This window comes from Pan troglodytes, chromosome 3 (assembly GCF_028858775.2).
Source record: "Pan troglodytes isolate AG18354 chromosome 3, NHGRI_mPanTro3-v2.0_pri, whole genome shotgun sequence".
NCBI classification, from domain to species: domain Eukaryota; kingdom Metazoa; phylum Chordata; class Mammalia; order Primates; family Hominidae; genus Pan; species Pan troglodytes.
In genome coordinates this window covers 143,668,463-143,686,202 of record NC_072401.2, presented here as the reverse complement: position 1 = coordinate 143,686,202, position 17,740 = coordinate 143,668,463, and the positions used below count along the sequence as shown (strand labels likewise).

The following is a 17,740-nucleotide window of genomic DNA, read 5'->3' as shown; positions in this document are numbered from 1 at the left end:
TGATTTAAGGTCTAATTTTGTTTAATGAATGAAAGCATCTTGGCTGTTAAACTTTCTACCCATGCATACCATGTGTAGTTTTACTGTGTAATAACTACCAGAAGGCTTTATTTAAGTTCTACAGCTATTTTTATTTTTTAAAATGGCATTATAGAGCTCATTGTGGAAAAATATTTCTATTTACTTAAATTATAACAGTCTCAAATAACACTTTTATATCTCTCATACTGGGCTATCTCCTTTGGTGTATACATTTTTATCAAGCTATTTTGTCTTATGACTTTCTGTAAATGAATTATCTATTATTTTCAGATATTCATTATTACAATAATTACCTTCCATAATTTCTGACATTATTGAATTTGTATACCCAGATTTTTAAAGTTTACCAATTTTGGTTCTCACTTCCAATATCATAGGTGCTTGCACACAGAATGTTGGCCTCAGAACTACAGAGATTTCTTGTGCATGTCCCTTAGACAAGTCGAACATCACTATAGTTGTTTTTCTTTTGAACAAGTCAGGAGAGTATTTGTAAAATGTGGTAGGAGGGATAAAAGCCCATGGAGGAGCCTAAACTATATTCTAGATGATTTTCTTCCATCTCCCTCCCACCACCACCAACTGGCCTGTCTCTCAGCTGCTTATGCACTAAGCAGAGAGAAATCAGTGTGATGGAATCCCAGCATAGTTAGTGTATGGGTCAGGGTTCCAAAGAGAAACAGAATAGAACACACACACACACACACACACACACACACACACACACACAAAATTTATTAGAAAGAATTGGCTCACATCATTATGCAAGCTGACAAGTCCCAAGATTTGCAGGGTGAGTAGGCCAGCTGGAGACCCAATAGAGCCAATGGTGTAGTTCCAGTCCAGTGTGTCAGTCTGAGTCCAAAGGCAGGAAAAAAGCAAAGTCTCAGTTTTAAGGCAGTCAGGCAGGAGATTCCTCTCTTACTTGGGGGAAGTGTCAGTCTCTTATTCTATTCAGGCCTCCACCTGATTGAATTAGGCCCACCCAAATTAGAGAGGGCAGTGGGCCTTATTGAGGCTACCGATTCAAATGTTAATCTCCCTCAAAAATCTCCTCATGGAAACACTCAGTATACTGTTGACCAAATATCTGGACACCCTGTGGCCCAACCAAGTTGATATGTACAATTAACCATCACAATAGGAAATGCCATATGAAGATAAATTTTTCAAATCTTTTTTTTTTTTTTTTTTTTTTTTTTTTTGAGACGGAGTCTCGCTCTGTCGCCCAGGCTGGAGTGCAGTGGCGCAATCTCAGCTCACTGCAAGCTCCGCCTCCTGGGCTCACACCATTCTCCTGCCTCAGCCTCCCGAGTAGCTGGGACTACAGGCGCCCACCACCACACCTGGCTAATTTTTTGTATTTTTAGAAGAGACGAGGTTTCACCATGTTAGTCAGGATGGTCTCAATCTCCTGACCTCGTGATCTGCCCGCCTCGGCCTCCCAAAGTGCAGGTTGGTTCTTATATCAATGAAGCAACATGCAGAGACTGGACCACAGGGTGCTGTTATCTTTGGGTCTTATAATGCTGGACACCATTATGCTCTTGAATATGTTTTAGAAAATTTCAGTTATCGTGTAGTAACTGGTAGGCATGCCATTCAAACTAAAATATCCAGGAGTTAAAAATCCCAAATAATAATTTATCTTTTGTTCAGGTTTAGTTTTTAAAGCACATGAAAGTTTACAAATGTAATTCTGTAAATCAACAGCCCAGGTTCCAAATCCCACTCACAACCTACATTCATTAAGTACACTCAGTTTGTTTGCTGTTTGTTTTTATTTTTGTTGCTGTTTGTCTTGTGTTTCTTTGTTGTGCAGTGGAGAATAATATGAGGTAAGGGAACAGTGGGTTTGGGGATTACAGTCTAAAAGCTTTATGGTATTCTAGTGACTCAGAGATAAACAAGCAGTTTTTACCTTAGCTTCTCCATCTGTGAAACACGAGGTTTCAGGTTATTCTCTGAGCTTCCTTCCAACCGTAGCATCCTGGGAGTTTATGAATCTTATATGAACTCTGATATCCTATAACTTAGACAATCTAGTATAAATTTTTTGAGAATAAAAGTAGGTATTAATAATTACAGTGGAATAACACGTGTAAACTGGCATATCTGGTTGCCACACCTCTAACATATTGTGGTACGATGACAAATAATGAGGAAAATAAGTAATATAACACATATGTGTACATACACAATAAAGGTCTTTTTTCATCTATACAAATAAACAATTAATGTGCTGGGTCAGGCGCGGTGGCTCACGCCTGTAATCCCAGCACTTTGGGAGGCTGAGACGGGTGGATTACCTGAGGTCAGGAGTTCCAGTCCAGCCTGACTAACACGGTGAAACCCCATCTCTACTAAAAATACGAAGATTAGGCAGGCGTGATGGCAGGTGCCTGTAGTCCCAGCTACATGGTAGGCTGAGGCAGGAGAATCACTGGAACCAGGCAGGTGGAGGTTGCAGTGAGCTGAGATCACACCACTGTACTTCAGCCTGGGCGGCAGAGCGAGACTCCATCTCAAAAAAGAAAAAAGAATTGATGTGCTTTGAACTATATTTATGATTCACCTATCATTAAGACCTTTTGTCTAGTGCTTAACCAGCCACTAATCAACCCCTTTATAAATGTATGTAAAAACATTGAGTTAAACAGCAGAAGGTGACAAGTGGGGCCCATTCAAGAAGGACATGCCAGAAGATCCAGACTGTATTACAAATCCTGGGGTTACCAAGGAGAGCCAATGGGGCTGAAAGTGTCTGTGGTGAGAAACAACTCTGCTATGTGGAATCTTTAGGAAAAGCAAATAGGAAAGTGTCAGTACAGACCTTTAGAGTTCTGGAATGTACTAGTGCTTCCTGCCTCAGGTAGCCACTTCTCATTTGAAAAATAGCTCCTGATGTAATGCTGGGCTTTAGTAGAGACTGAACCCTTGATGATGGGACACAAAGGGACTCTGTGACTAGAGCTGCCCATTGAGAACTTGGTATTGATTTATCCCACTGTATGGCATAGAAATAATGTATTGTTACATAGGAGTGATACATTTGGAACATTGGATCCATTGGCTCCATGCATTTGGGCTCAAGCAGATCCACAATGTATGACCATATATCATGAAGAGGTGTCCCAGAGTCTTCTATCATCTGTCCTACTGCACCGATGGTTCTTTCTCAACTCGCACCCTCGGGAGTTCCCTGTGACTCACTCACGGAGGAGGAAAGAACTTGCACTGGTATAAAAATGGGTCAGCCTGACATGTTGGGTGGACTTCATGGTCAATAATGAAGGAAATTTACCCAGTGGGAAGATCAGCAAACCGTTTACTTGGTATTCGCTTCATGTAGAGAAGGAGGTAACCTGAGGTGCATATGTATATTGAGCATTGGCAGAGCTAATAATCTGATGGGCCTGAAAGAAATAAGACTAGAAAATAAAATACAAGGAATATGAGCAAGAGACATGTGAATGGGGTTGTAGGAGTGAGCATAATCAAAATCACGCCTATCAGACATAAAATACTGCAGAGGAAGCTTTCTACTACCAGGTGGACATTGTCACGTGTCCAGTGGATATTAGCCAGCCTCCTTTCTCAGTTACTCCAGGGTTTGTGCAATAGACCCATGAAGAGAATGATCTATTGTGGTTGGACCTAGATCTTAGTGACAGAGGCAGGGAATATGCATGGACCCAGGACATGGCCTCCCTTTCCAAAGCTAATATAGCTATTGTCACTTCTAACTATTAAATGCCAGAAACAGACTGACAATGAGCCACTGAGATGGTACCATTCCTCCGGGGTACGATAGAGACCCAACACCTGTTGGGTGGCAGGCAAATTAAATTGCATCCTCTCCACTTTGGAGTGGGCAGCAATTTGTCCTAAGTGGGTGAATTATGGTCTAGATATGTGTTTGCATTTCCTCTCACAGTGCCTTCACTGGCATCCACATCCGATAGCCTAAGAATGCCTAATCCAATGATATGGTGCCCCACATAATATTGCTTCTACTAAGGGACATTTGCTGCTGTATCAAAGAAGGCACAACAGTGAGCTTATAGTCATAATGTGTTTCAGCACACAACAGCCATAGGCCTGATGGTACAGTGGAATAATATTAATCATGAAAAGTTCAGCCAAAACACCAGCATGAGGAAAAACCTTAGAATTGAGGTACTGCCTTCTAGGATTGGGAAATATACCAAACCAATCACTGATGTAGAATGCTATATTTATCATACCCAGGACTCAACAGTTCTGGGACTAAGGGTAGGCCCTTCCTATAATCAGTAGCAGTGATCCACTTGTGGTATTTGCACTACCTTTCCCTACAACCTTATACTTTGCCAGTTAGAATCCTGGTTCTTGTGGTGGAGTCAGGGGAGCAGTGCTGTTCTGTCAGGGGACACAATTAGAATCCCACTTAAGTGGAAGCTGTGATTGGTTCTATCTGTGATCTGGTTACTGTGTGTTCCTCATGACAATAGACCAAAAAAGATGGTATGAGATATCCATACTCACCACCATGAGGAGATAGGGCTACTGCCACAAAATCTGAGCAAGGAAAAATATGTCTGAAACTTAGAAGTACTCCATGCCCTGATGGGAAGGAGAAATTGCAGCAAGCAAGACTCCATAGAAGCAAGAAACTAAGGGCTTAATTCATCAGGATTTAGGTCTGCAACACCCAGCAGCAACTCAGACCAGCTGAAATGCTGGTAGAGTGTGGCGGAAAATCTGGGATTAGTGGTAAAGGAGATAGGTGATGAATATCAATTAAGGCCTCAGGGACTAGTTGGAGGATTGGATATTGTGGCTGGATTTATTACTGCTCTTTTAAGTCTCTGGGGAATCGCACATTGCCATCACTCTAAAGGACTGTACTTAAACTCTCCTCTTGGGAAAGATGTGACGGATCTTGTTTTGTATGCTATCAGGTTATCAACTCAGATGGTACAAGTACATCTGAGTTGTACACGGGGTTATCTGTCCTGGGCCCAGTTTGTGTGCTTTTCTACATTGGCTAAATCCTAATCCTAAGGATTAAATCCTTATAATCCTAACATGTCTTCACGTTTTTGACCACTTGCTCAATGGTGAGCCTCAGGTATTGCCACCACTGTCACCTTATCTCTTAACACCATTAACTATATCAGCCTCTCTCAAGGTGAAGACCAGGCATTAGCGTGTCCCCAGTAGCAACCACCATGGAAGGATTCACAGTAATTTTGGCAACTGTGATATAGGGACACACCCAGGAAAGTTCTATCTCCATTAGAGTATTGTTTCTCCAGTGGCTACACAAAGGGGCAGATTATAAAATCATAAAGGCAGAGGACTTAATGACCTGTAGGATGACTCTTTATTGATGAAACATAGAGTATGGCAAGCAACTGACATATAAATGTCCCTCTGACTAACTATTCCAAGGTACAAAGTTTCCAGATGACTTCTTTAGATTTGTTTCACATGACCAAATAACCAGCTATGTTTTCTTGTGAAGTTCTCCCCAGCTCAGTCATGTATCACCTTGTGGCTGCTTTCTTCTCTTCCCTGTATCACTTATTTTTTTACTTCCTTGTGGTTGTCCTAGCATTGCTTGATCTCAGGCTGTGCTCCTAGAGAATCTGAATTGAGATGCCAAGGAAAGGTTTTAATCTAGGAAGTTTTTTGAACATTGAGTGACAAATGAAAATGTCATTATGAATAAATAGCCCTAGCCTTCCTGATTGGAAAGTTTACCAATTTGCATGAACCAAGTTATCTTCTATCCTCATCTATTTTAATGTATGAATGTACCTCTTCTTTACTTTAATGAAATTAATGTGCTTATTAATTTCTTTCCTTTTTAAAAAATGCAATGACTCTCTTACTCTGCCCCATTTTGTTTTGCAATGTTTTCATTACTCTGTCTGGTTTATTACGCTTTTATCATATAGTTCCCCTATATTGGAACTTTTCTCAATGCGGAGAGACAGTATGCTAGTTGTTTGTCCTTTTCAGAATGCGTACCTTTTTTACTGTCATCTCTTAGAACAAACAGGTTCATCAGTATACTTCTCTATATATTGTGGCATAATGGAAGAGTGCAATAAATTTTAAACAAAAGTTATGGAGTCCTCACAGCTTGTATCAAGATACTCCTCACAGAATACTAAACTTTTCTGATTACGTTTTGCCAAACTTATCTTAGGCAAGGAAATGTACACCACCCCCAGTATCCCAGAATGTGGTCAGGGACTTCACTATCACTCTTCTACCTTCCTCGTCATCCCCCTTTTACTTATTCTTTCTGATAATAATTTAGAGATAATATAAATTGTAACTGTATGGTGCATCTATTAGTATTAAATAAAAATTGTTAGCTAATATTTTCATTATAACTGTATACTGAAAGCAAAGCTGAAACTTTGCATATTAAGTTGATATATTATACTTGCTGTATATCTCAGATTCAACCTAATTGCTCAGATTCTTCTAGACTTGGATATATCAATCTTTTGGAATTACTTGTTTGCTTTAGTGGTTGTTGCTTTTTTCCTGGACTTGTACATCCTGCCATTTGAGTGCAAACAGAATTCAACTCCCCAATCTTCTACCTTCTCTTTGTCTCTCTTTTGGTCATGATTTTTTTTTTCTTTACTCTATTATTTATTGATTAATTACTTTTTCTCCCATGAGTGTTTCATCATGAATACTAATCTTTGGAAAAGTTGAGAGTGAGATGAATGTTCACAAAAATTATAAAGACCTCAGATGAAAATTGCAGCAGTTCTAAATTGCAATCCCATTGGAACAAAACAAAGACAGCTACAACCATTTGAAAGCAAGTCACATTTTTGCACACCATCCATTATTCTTGCATTTAACAGAATGTTAAAGATTCTACAGCTCGTGAATTTATTAGCTTGGTATTTAGCATGTTTCATGGCCAAAATAGCAAAGAAGCTTCATTATTACTGGTTAAATTAGCCTCATGAAAATGTTGTTGGTAAAAGGTTACAGAAATGAATAAGAGATCTAACCAAGCAGCATATTGGACCATTTATCACTATAATTTTAAAAAGGCATTCTGATGATTTAAATTAACTTGGCTAAAGGGTAGAGATTTATATAAAAGTTAATAATCAAAGCCTAAATGACATGGTTAGCTCTTCTTTTTGATAAAGAGGGAGCAACGCATACACATACAGTAGTTTCATACATTGTCCTTTTGGCAGAAACTGAAGCCAATAAAACCATACGTGACAATACCATTTATTTATTATCTGGGCTTTTTTTTTTTTTTTTTTTTTTTTTTTGAGACAGAGTCTTACTCTGTCACCCAGGCTGGAGTGCAGTGGCACAATCTTGGCTCACTGCAACCTCCATCTCCTGAGTTCAAGCGATTCTCCTGCCTCAGCCTCCTGAGTAGTTGGGACTACAGGCACGTGCCACCACGCCTGGCTAACTTTTGTATTTTTAGTAGAGATGGGGTTTCACCATGTTGGCCAGGCTGGTCTTGAACTCCTGACCTCAGGTGATCCGCCCACCTTGGCTTCCCAAAGTGCTGGGATTACAGGCGTGAGCCACCGTGCCCGGCCGGGCTTTTGTTTTTTTTAAAAAATATTTGTAACTATATTATATATAAACTGAATTACCTAAGTATCTCATGTTTGCTTCAAACATGGTCAGGTAGCCCTTTCCACATTCTTTGATTTTGTACAGTTGAAACTTAAAAACTTAGCCATCTCTACATAGAGGTTTTACAATTTGCTTTTTAACTAAATGTCTTCCCTATGTATATAAGAATAGGAAGTCTGCCATCTTTGTGAAAAATTTATCAGGGAATTTAACATTTCTAATTTTTTGCCCTTTGACATAATGTTTTTATTTGTGTGGTTAAGCTATTCATATTTTTTGTGCTAAAATAATTTTTAAAAAATATTTAAGCTAATAAGCTCATAGAACTTTCCTGGGAATTATGATGAAATAATTTCTTATTATCTTGACAACTCTGACTAAGGGTTATGTGTTTATGGATTTAAGATAAAAATAAAGTTTCTCTTCTCTTCCACTCTTAACAGAAACCAGGAGATAAAAGAACTTGGTGAGCTTTCTCCACATTGGGACAATCTGCGAAAAAATGTCCTTACTCACTGTGATCAAATGGTGAATATGTACCAAGACATTCTGACAGAACTTAGCAAGGAAACAGGTGTGGAAGCAATTACTCTACTTACTCAAAGTGAATTGCATTTCCTGCATGTGAAATGAAAAAAAAAATAAAAAATACATTTTATGTAGATAGGAGAACTGGAGATTTTTTTAAACTCTTTTATTTCTAACTTTAACATCTTAAAACAAAGAAAAAACTACCCTATTTTACCTTACAGAATTATTATATGAATAATTGAGACAATTTTAAAAAATATTGAATTTCTAAAAGAAAAGCAACTCATAAATATAGGATATGTTTTTCTTTCTGAAGTTCTTTTAACATTTTTCTGTCAAATTTATCTTTTAACACACATATTAATTTATCATTATTTACTAATAATGTTTAATTTCTGGTTTCCATCAGGGTCCTCTTTCAAATCAAGCAGCAGCAAAGGAGAGAAAACATTAGAATTTGTTCCAATAAATCTACATCTGCAAAGAATGCAGGTACACAGCCCTCACTTGAAAGGTATCATAAATTATTCTTTTAAAAATAGCAAATTATGTTACAGTGTGTACTTCTGTAAACAGCTTGACTATTGGCAGAATTCAAAAGTTTAACAATTATATAAAGTTGAAAATGAAACAATTGAACCTCATAATGACCCTAAATTCTGTTAAAGAGACTATGATATTTTTGTTGCTGTATTTTTGAGAAATACTTTATGAATGTTTCACCTGGATTGAGGTAGAGATGAAAATGCAAACTGAGTAATAGCACCCTTAAGTAGTATTAACGGTGGCTAATAGTTAACATTTAAGCTCATTTGAATTAGAAAAAAATAAATAAAAAAATTTGTTCATATTTTTCCTGTCTTGAGAAACCAAAGCCCCAAAGTGGACTAATATGCCAGGTTTTTTTTTGACTTACTGATAACTATCAATAGAAACTCCCTTTTTTATGGGAAAAAGTGAGTATAGTAAGGTAGAAGGTGGTAGAGTATTTAAATGTACTCAGTTGTAAGAAATATTTGTCAAAGAGAAATATATAGGTTTTTCTGAATGTACCTGAAAGTGGTCCAGAGTGACCAATATGGTGTCATATTTATTACCATTCTACATAATCTCTTGCCATTTATCAAAAATGTGTTTTCCAATGTCTTTTCATCTCGCTTTTTCATGAACTTATTGCTATAGCAATTATGCAAATTTAGGATGACTATATGCCCTGGTTTGCTGGCAAAAGTCCTAGATTATGTCCCTGTCCTCCATATGCCTGTGCCCATTAATGATACCCTCGCTTCCTTTCCTTCTTAAAAGTCTCCCCGTGTAAACGACTAATGCTGTGGTCATCCTACTAATACCCATCTTTTAGGGGGCCTGAAGTTATCAAATTCTTTAGGGTAAGTACATGAAAATGCATACAAACATACTTACGGAGACATCTAAATTCTCATTCTGACACTCTGTTTTGTAGCCCTTGTCACAACATAGTAGTTACAGGTTTAGAAAGGTTAAAACACAAGAGCAATTGTACACCGTTAGTGAAAATGTAAACTGGTATAGCCACTATGGTAAAAACAAATATGGAGGTTCCTAAAAAAACTAAAAGTAAAGCTACCGTAGGGTCCAACATTCACACATCCGGGTGTTTATCCAAAATAATTGAAATCAGGATCTCAAAGAGATGTTTGCACTCCCACATTCATTGCAGCATTGTTCACAGTAGCCAAGACAGAGAAATGTCCATCAATGGGTGAAAAGATAAATTGTGATATGTACAAAGATTGGATTATTATTCAGCCTTATAAAGAAGAAAATCCTGCCATTTGAGACAACATGGATGAACCTGGAGGATATTATGCTAAGTGAAATAAGCCAGGATACAGAGGGACAAATACTGCATAATATTACTTATATGAGGAATCTAAAATAGTCAAACTCATAGAAGCAGGGAGTATAATAGTGGTTTCCAGGGGCTTCGGGAGGTTGAAAAAAGGAGGTATTAGTTAAAGGTACACAGTCGCAGTTATGCAAAATGAATAAGTCCTAGAGAGCTACTGTACAGTGTAGTGTCTATAGTTCACAGTACTATATTGTGTACTTAAAAAATTGCTGAGGGGGTAGATCTTTTGTTAAGTGTTCTTATACACATACACGTTAATAATAATAGTAATATTAAAGAGAGTAAGACGAAACTTTTGGAGATGATGGATAGGCTTATGGCATAAGTCGTGGTAATGGTTTAAAGAGTATATATTTATGTCCAACGTCATCAAGTTGTATACATATATATAGCTTTTTATATGTTAATCATACCTCAATAATGTGGTTAAAATGTGAAAGTGAGATCTCAGTTCTGCTTTAGAATTGTCTGAAATTTCATAATCTGAAAAATTAAACTTTATTGTTTTCTAGTGTTTGCATACCAATCATATATATATACCACCAGCTGATTTGCAAGTTTAAGTGTGATTATACTTATTCTGATGTATTATGTTATTATATTTGGTGGTCAAGTATGTGAAATTTTAATTTAGGTCTTATTCACCACAAATTATGTCAAGTGAAAGAACTGAAAAAAAAAAAAAAAAAAAGAGAGAGAGAGAGATGGATGGGCCCAAGGCATTTAGAAGCTGCTGTGACCTGAATGTGTCTCCCAAAATTCATGTGTTAGAAACTTAATCCCCAGTGCAACAATGTTGGGAGGTGAGACCTAAGGGGAGGCATTTGGATCAAGAGAGCTCTACACTTATGAGTGAATTAATGCCATGATAAAAAGAGCTTTCAGGAGCAAGTTTACCCTCTTTAGCTCTTTTGCCTTGTAAATTCATAAAATTTGTTCTCTCTTGCTTTTCCACCTTCTACCATGTAAAAGCACAGCAGAAGGCCGTTATCAGATACCAGCGCCTTGATCTTAGACTTCCTAGCCTCCGGAACTGTTAGAGAATAATTTTTTTTTATAAGTTACTCAATCCATAATATTATGTTATAGCAGCACAAAATGGAGTAAGACAGTAGTTCTTCCTTGATTACTGTCTGTCAATAGCTTGAATAGAACAGTAGGTAATGATTTTTAAAATAACCAAAAACAAAGTGTTACAAGTATTAAAGAAGCTAAAATACTTAAGAACTATCTGACAATCAACATAATGTTATTCTAATAGGCAAAATGAAAAGCCTTTTATGATGCAGTAAAATGTTTATATTATTTTAGAGTGTAACAGCCCTGGGCTTGAATTGTAGCACTACCGCCTTTTACATGAGCTGAGTCTGCTATTTAATCTTTCTAAGCAATTTCATTCTCATTCCTGATTGAGTTAGGGTATGTAAAACACATAGAATGATAAAATAATGGTAGCTTTATTATACATGTGGCATTTTCCATCACTGGAACAAAATGGATTTGTTTTATCAGAGCTGATGAAATTGGAGAAAATTGATCAAGTAAGAGCCTATTAAAAATCAACAAAGTCTTGAACTAAGGAAATAGCCAGGTTTAGATTAAAGATGACTTAAAGATGCATTTTGAAGAAATCATCACATGCAAATACTTACTGACTGATGGAATAAGGCAAGGAGGGAAAAGGATAATTTGCTTTACAGCCATGGGTAGATGACAGTGTCGTCAAACCAGATAGATTTGTTTGGGGCCACATACATATGAATTCATATTTAATTATGTATTCAAATGTTTGTTGATTAACCTTAAAATACTTCCACCAAACAAAGAGAAACTATGATCAAAGTGGCATTTTATTTCATATTTCTTTCTTGAAAATGAAAGAACCATGTACTATGTATGCTGTTTTCCAAGGTACCATCTGAAAAATAGAGTAAAATAGGATGAGGACAATATGTTTAGTTTCTGATTCTCTGATTTGAAAGAAACAATCTGCCAACTAAAAGAAAGAAATTTAGAAAAGCAACAAAAGGGGTGTGTGTGTGTGTGTGTGTTTACGCGTGCAAGCATTTTCTAACTTGTTTGGTTTGGGATATGTATTGGTTTTCTAGGGCTACTATAACAAAGCACCACAAACTGGGTTGCTAAAATAGCCAAACTTATTTTTTTCACAATTCTGGGGGCTGGAAGTCTGAAATCAAAATGTCATCAGGGCCATGCTTCCCCTTAAACCTATGGAGTAATCCTTCCTCGTCCCTTCCTGGTATCTGCTGGTTTGCTGGCAATCATTGGCCTGCTAATGTAACACACCTGTCCTCTATCTTGCTCATGGTGTTCTCCTGCCCTCTATGTATGTCTGTTTCTGTATCCAAATATCCCCTTTAAGGACAACAGTTATATAGGATTAAGATCCATCCTAATGGCTTTATTTCAAGTGGATTATATCTGTAAAGAACTTATTTCCAAATAAAGTCACATTCTGAGGTATCTTTCTTGCGAGGTACAAGTAAACCCACAACAGGATTTAGAAAGGAAATTCTTACTTGTAATGACAAATGTCAAGCAATACAGAAAAAAAAATTTAATGTTACAGATTAGGGTACAACCCAGAAACTAGAAGATTTTTGACAAAGCAGTTAGCAGAAAGACTGGTTCTGGTCTTTGAAGAGCTAAGAAGAAAATATGGGAAAAGGCTAGATATCCTAAGAGCCACATTAATGGGAAAAGTACTGAATTGTGTTACATGTATAACAGCATGCTAAATTATCAAGCTTATGTTTTAAAAATATGTAATATTTAAAGTTATTATTTGAAACTGGGGTTCAGATTAAGTAGCTGCTATGTAGACTAGGTCACCAACTACATGTTATAATACAGGTTGAAAACTCCATTGAAATTTTGGGTCCTTACCACTTACTACTTTGACTTTAATCATGTTATTTGACCTCTCTGAGTGTCATTTTATTATTTGCAAAATGAAAATGTTAAAAGTTGTCATAGGCGGTAGTGAATCAAATTTTTCTACTTTCTTTTATAACATGTCTTTAACAGATTTTGGATTGCAGTTAAATTTATTTAAGTTTTGTGGCTACTGATTTGAATGTTTAGCTGAATTATTATTGCAAGGTAATAATGCAAGTAAGATGGGCTAAGCCTTGGCATTTTACTGGCAAGTTATTTGGATGTGGTCTAATTTTTTTTTTCATTTTTACTGTTAGTAAATTGTGTCTATTCACATTTGATTAATAAGCCTGCTATATTTGGAGAGGAAGCTTTGCAAACAATAGCTGGCAGAGTCACCAGATACAAGGCTAATATGTAGCTCTTGAAATAAGTAAATGAGCAAAACTAATGTTGTCATGTCTCATACTGACAAATGGAATAACCTGCAGTTAACTTAGGGTGCCCTGAAACTCATTAAGTTAAGTTTTTCATCCTTATTCATTACTTAAACTAAATGCAACAAGTAGAATACTCACCACAATAGATCTTAGCCAGCAGTGACAAGAATGAAACATAAACCCCAAAATTAAAAACAAAAGTTTTTATACTAATATACTTTAATAAATTTTATTTTCACAGCACATCAATTGTGAATATTATGGAATATAAATTCTTGTAATGTAATATTCTGTTTTATTTTATATGCTATAGATATACAATAGAAAAGTATTATATTTTGCTATAAAATTTAATGAATTCAAACTAAAGCAACTATTTTGTTTCACAGCAGACATAGTTTATGGATCTGTTGTAATCTATAGTACTAAAAGCCTTCTTTATATAACTGCATTATTAATGTATAGCTAACTCTAAGCATGAGTGTTTTGTAAATATTAGCTATATAGCTATGGTTTTACTTTGTGAGCCTGGTCCCTTTAGATATAGCTGCTTGAGTGATCACAGTGCCTGACACAGCATGTGCAAAAAAATAAAAAGAGGGTCTGGGGTGATCACTTCACCCAAGCTGAATCAATGGAGTTTCACTCGTGGATTCTCTTTGGGGATTCAGAGACAATCTCTCCTTGTGAATTTAACTCTAATTATGTTCTAGGGAACCAAAAAGTGCTCATCTTTTCCATGGGGAAGAAAAAATCAGACATACAGTAATAAAGGAGACCACAAAAAGAGAGGAAAGGCAGAGATAGTCTCTCATGGCTTTTCAGTTCCTGATTTGAGCCCACAGGGAATGAATGGGCTTGCCCTTAGTTTGCATGAGTGAAACACACCTGTCAAGCACGGCCCCGCCCACTCTCATTGTTTTTGTTTGTTGTTTTTCAGATATCTCAAGTGGAATTCTGCAAATTGGTATGAAAAGAAGCTTAACTAATATATGTTTTTAAAAATGAGTTTATATCATAAAGCTGTAGTTGAAATCAGGTCCAACAGTAGCCAAAATGTACTGCGTTAACTATGGAGGCGTCAGCTAACCTCTTTGACCTTTCATTTTATAATCTCTACCTAGAAGGAAGGAGCAGAAGAGAGGAGCTTCTAGAGCTCTCTGATTTCTGTATCTCAAGAATTTGAGAGTATCACCTCATCAGTGAAGCATAATTATGTTAGATATATTTAATAACGATGTCAAATTGCTTGGACTATTTTGACACAGATTTCCCTTAAAAATCCCTAAAGGCTTGCAATTCCTGTCAAAGGCATATTACATGCCATTTTGAAATCAGGGATTATATTTAAATTGTTCCTTGATATGAGGTCAGCGTGTCTTTATTTTTGACATTAGCACTATTTTATAGTTGTAGGAATTTTAGAAAGATCTTCTGGGAAAAATAGAGTTATTATCTCATTTCTATTATTAAATGGCTTTTAAAAGGCTACAAGGCAGCCCTATTATTAAATCTCAAATCAATCTGGTGTCTTTAGTTTGACAAGACTCAACAACTTAAATTCTACTTCTCTATTACTTTTTATCTATTACTTTGGATACTATGCAATTTTCACAAAGCCAAAGACAGTTTTTGAGACACTATAAAATGTCAAAAAGGAAGACACATTTAAAAGAAAAAAAAACACGTATTTTTTTTGCTTAAATTTTCTATAAAAAATTCCCACTTAGATTTTTCTAATTGTCTCTTGATAACAAAAATCTGAAGACTTTTATTACACGGCTAAGGGCTATTCAAATCACAAAGATACATAAAGAATAGGATATAGTCATGGTAAAAGCTGTTCAAAAAATCATAAAGAGCAGGGTACAATAAAAATATTTTTAAAATGATAAAACGGATTTTACCGACCAAATTGTTACTTTAGAATTTTAATTTTGTTTTCTTATAGGTATTGTTACCTTAGAATTTTAATTTTGTTTTCTTATAGGTTATTTTTTTTCTTGTACATTTTTTCTCTTTGGAGGAAAACAATCAATTGCAGTTAATTCTAAATTTAAAGGAATACAACTGCCCCAGCTAAGAATGAACATGGTACTTTAAGTGTATACTACCATTCTTCATCAACTGAAGAGACCAGGAAATAAATCACATGGTATACATAGATCAATCTACTATTTTGTAGTAGTTACAAGTGAAATTCAAGGCTGAAAGGGCCAAAGGAGATAAACCATGCTGTTTCACATTGAGATATTGGTAGCTGATAATTATCAAATGACAATTGCAAAATATTAAGAAGATTACCTAAGATAATAAATTTGCAATTTTCCTAGAAAGTATTGGTATTTTAACAATTTGAGTGACCAGTTTTAAATGTGAGGGAAAATATCTCAATTAAAGTTAAAGATTACACAACTGTACACAATGTTATTTCAGACCATGTGACAAACCTAACATACCCATAGCTGGAGAACAAAGCTGTTTCCTTTGGCTTAAATTCATGTCAGTTCTGATAATAACATTCAGCAGCTACTTTCCAATTGTTTTCTTCAAAGTCACTCTTTGGCTATCAAAGTTAAAAGTTTAAAACTTAAAACCAGTTTTTTGAAGACCTGAAGTGTAAAAATGCTATTTAAAGCCAAACTCTTTGAACTTCTATAAAATATGCGCACAAAGATTCAAGCTTTTTGAGGAGTGGTTAGAATCAGAATGCAATTGAGGAAATACAAAGACAGGGAGACTTTGTTCGCTTTGTAAGTATCTAGACATAAACCATATCTAGTGTCTTAGTGGAGAAGACCTCTTGATATTAATGGAATATGATAGGTTGAAAATGCCTTCCTAGAATTTAGATAAGATGCTACACTTCTGCTAGCTGTGAGAGTTTGTCAATTTGAAATTTATTGTATGAAGTTCAAAACTGAAGAATGTTTGGGGACTTTTCCCCTATTTTTGCTCTCTAGTACTTTCACATTTGAGAACACATAAGTGTGCCTATTGTTTTTCAAATCTTGATTGTTTTCTTGCTTATCAATATGTCTGTCTTAGAATTTCTTATCCCCAACCTGCTTTATTTTTTAACTTACTTTTATTGTGTTGTTTAAGTGATAATAAGTGATCAATAAAATTATAAAAATGATAATAAAAAGAATGAAAAATAAAGAATAGAGGCAGATAAGGAAATAAATATGGAAGTATGTATACATAATTACTATAGGACATGTATTTTCTAGTCCTAGCTAATGAAAGGGAAAGCAGTGACACCATAGTAGCAGTGAGCATAACTAGTCCTCAGTGCTTGATTTCTAAACACTATTCTCTAATGAAAAGGATCAAGGTTTATTGGAAAGTTGGTTGATTGCAGGGCTGGGTCAGGGAAAATACAAGATGATTCTGGAGCATCTTGTGGCTCTAGAAAGTAATGACATGCTAAAAAAATTTTTTTTAATAGAATAGGTATACATAAAGGGCACAACAGCCAACCTTAAGGCGCTCCCAAAACACAAAGTTGGCACAACCTGAACAGCAAAAAGATATTACTGAGTCATTAACGAAATGAAAAATTCCCATGGGTCTATATTAATATTAATAGATGACTGAATAAGTAAATGAATGGAGGAGAAGCGTTAACCATGCCTTTCAGAAGAATTCTAATTAATAATGTGAGAGAAATGAAACAAAAAATTACTATTCAGATATATCAGTAACAATTCAAGATCCATCAATGAATGCAAAAATTAGTGAGTAAAAGTTTAAGCAGAAAAAGGATATTTGCATAGTCTCCAAGTATGTTCCCCCAGATTTTTACTAACTTTCCAGGGGAGAATTAACTGTCAGTAGTGGCAGGCACTCCAATGCATCAAGGTTAGCCTCAAAGTAGTACCGAAACATACACTGATATGATGCTCTGAGAAGGGTACATCACCTCTGTAGTGTTCTGCTCCATATTGCAGAACCTAAGTCTAATGACAAACCATAAGAGAAACCCAAGCTGAGGAACATTCTACAAAGTAACCGATAAATACTCTTCAAAAATGTCAAGATTATGAGAGACAATGAAAGACTGAGGAACTGTTATAGATTGGAGGAGCTTGAGAAGACCTGACAGTTGAATGGAAGGCAGGATCCTAGAAGAGAAAAAATGTGTGAGTGGAAAAACCAACCTGAATACATCTCCTTAAATGAATTCTATATTCCTTCCTGTTTAGACAGCATATTAAAAGTTAATTCAAATTCCATGGAAATATTGATAGCAATTTAGTTATAAGCTCTTTGATCTTTTATAAACTATAATCCAGAATATATATAC

The 17,740-nt window shown here is 35.8% G+C and overlaps 1 protein-coding gene across 23 annotated transcripts in view; it reads left to right on the top strand.

The window, feature by feature from the left end:
- Positions 1–17,740, top strand: part of INPP4B (inositol polyphosphate-4-phosphatase type II B) — an 811,274-nt gene that overhangs the window by 618,992 nt on the left and 174,542 nt on the right. For 16 of the 23 annotated variants that reach the window (XM_001142120.7, XM_024356306.3, XM_054683404.2 and 13 more), the window contains 2 exons: positions 8,115–8,245; positions 8,612–8,716. In XM_001142120.7, the coding sequence (XP_001142120.2) occupies positions 8,115–8,245; positions 8,612–8,716 (236 nt within the window). Of the gene's footprint in view, positions 1–8,114; positions 8,246–8,611; positions 8,717–14,371; positions 14,399–17,740 lie in introns of all 23 variants that reach the window. The other 7 variants (XM_063809912.1, XM_063809908.1, XM_063809905.1 and 4 more) reach the window with 1 other exon arrangement.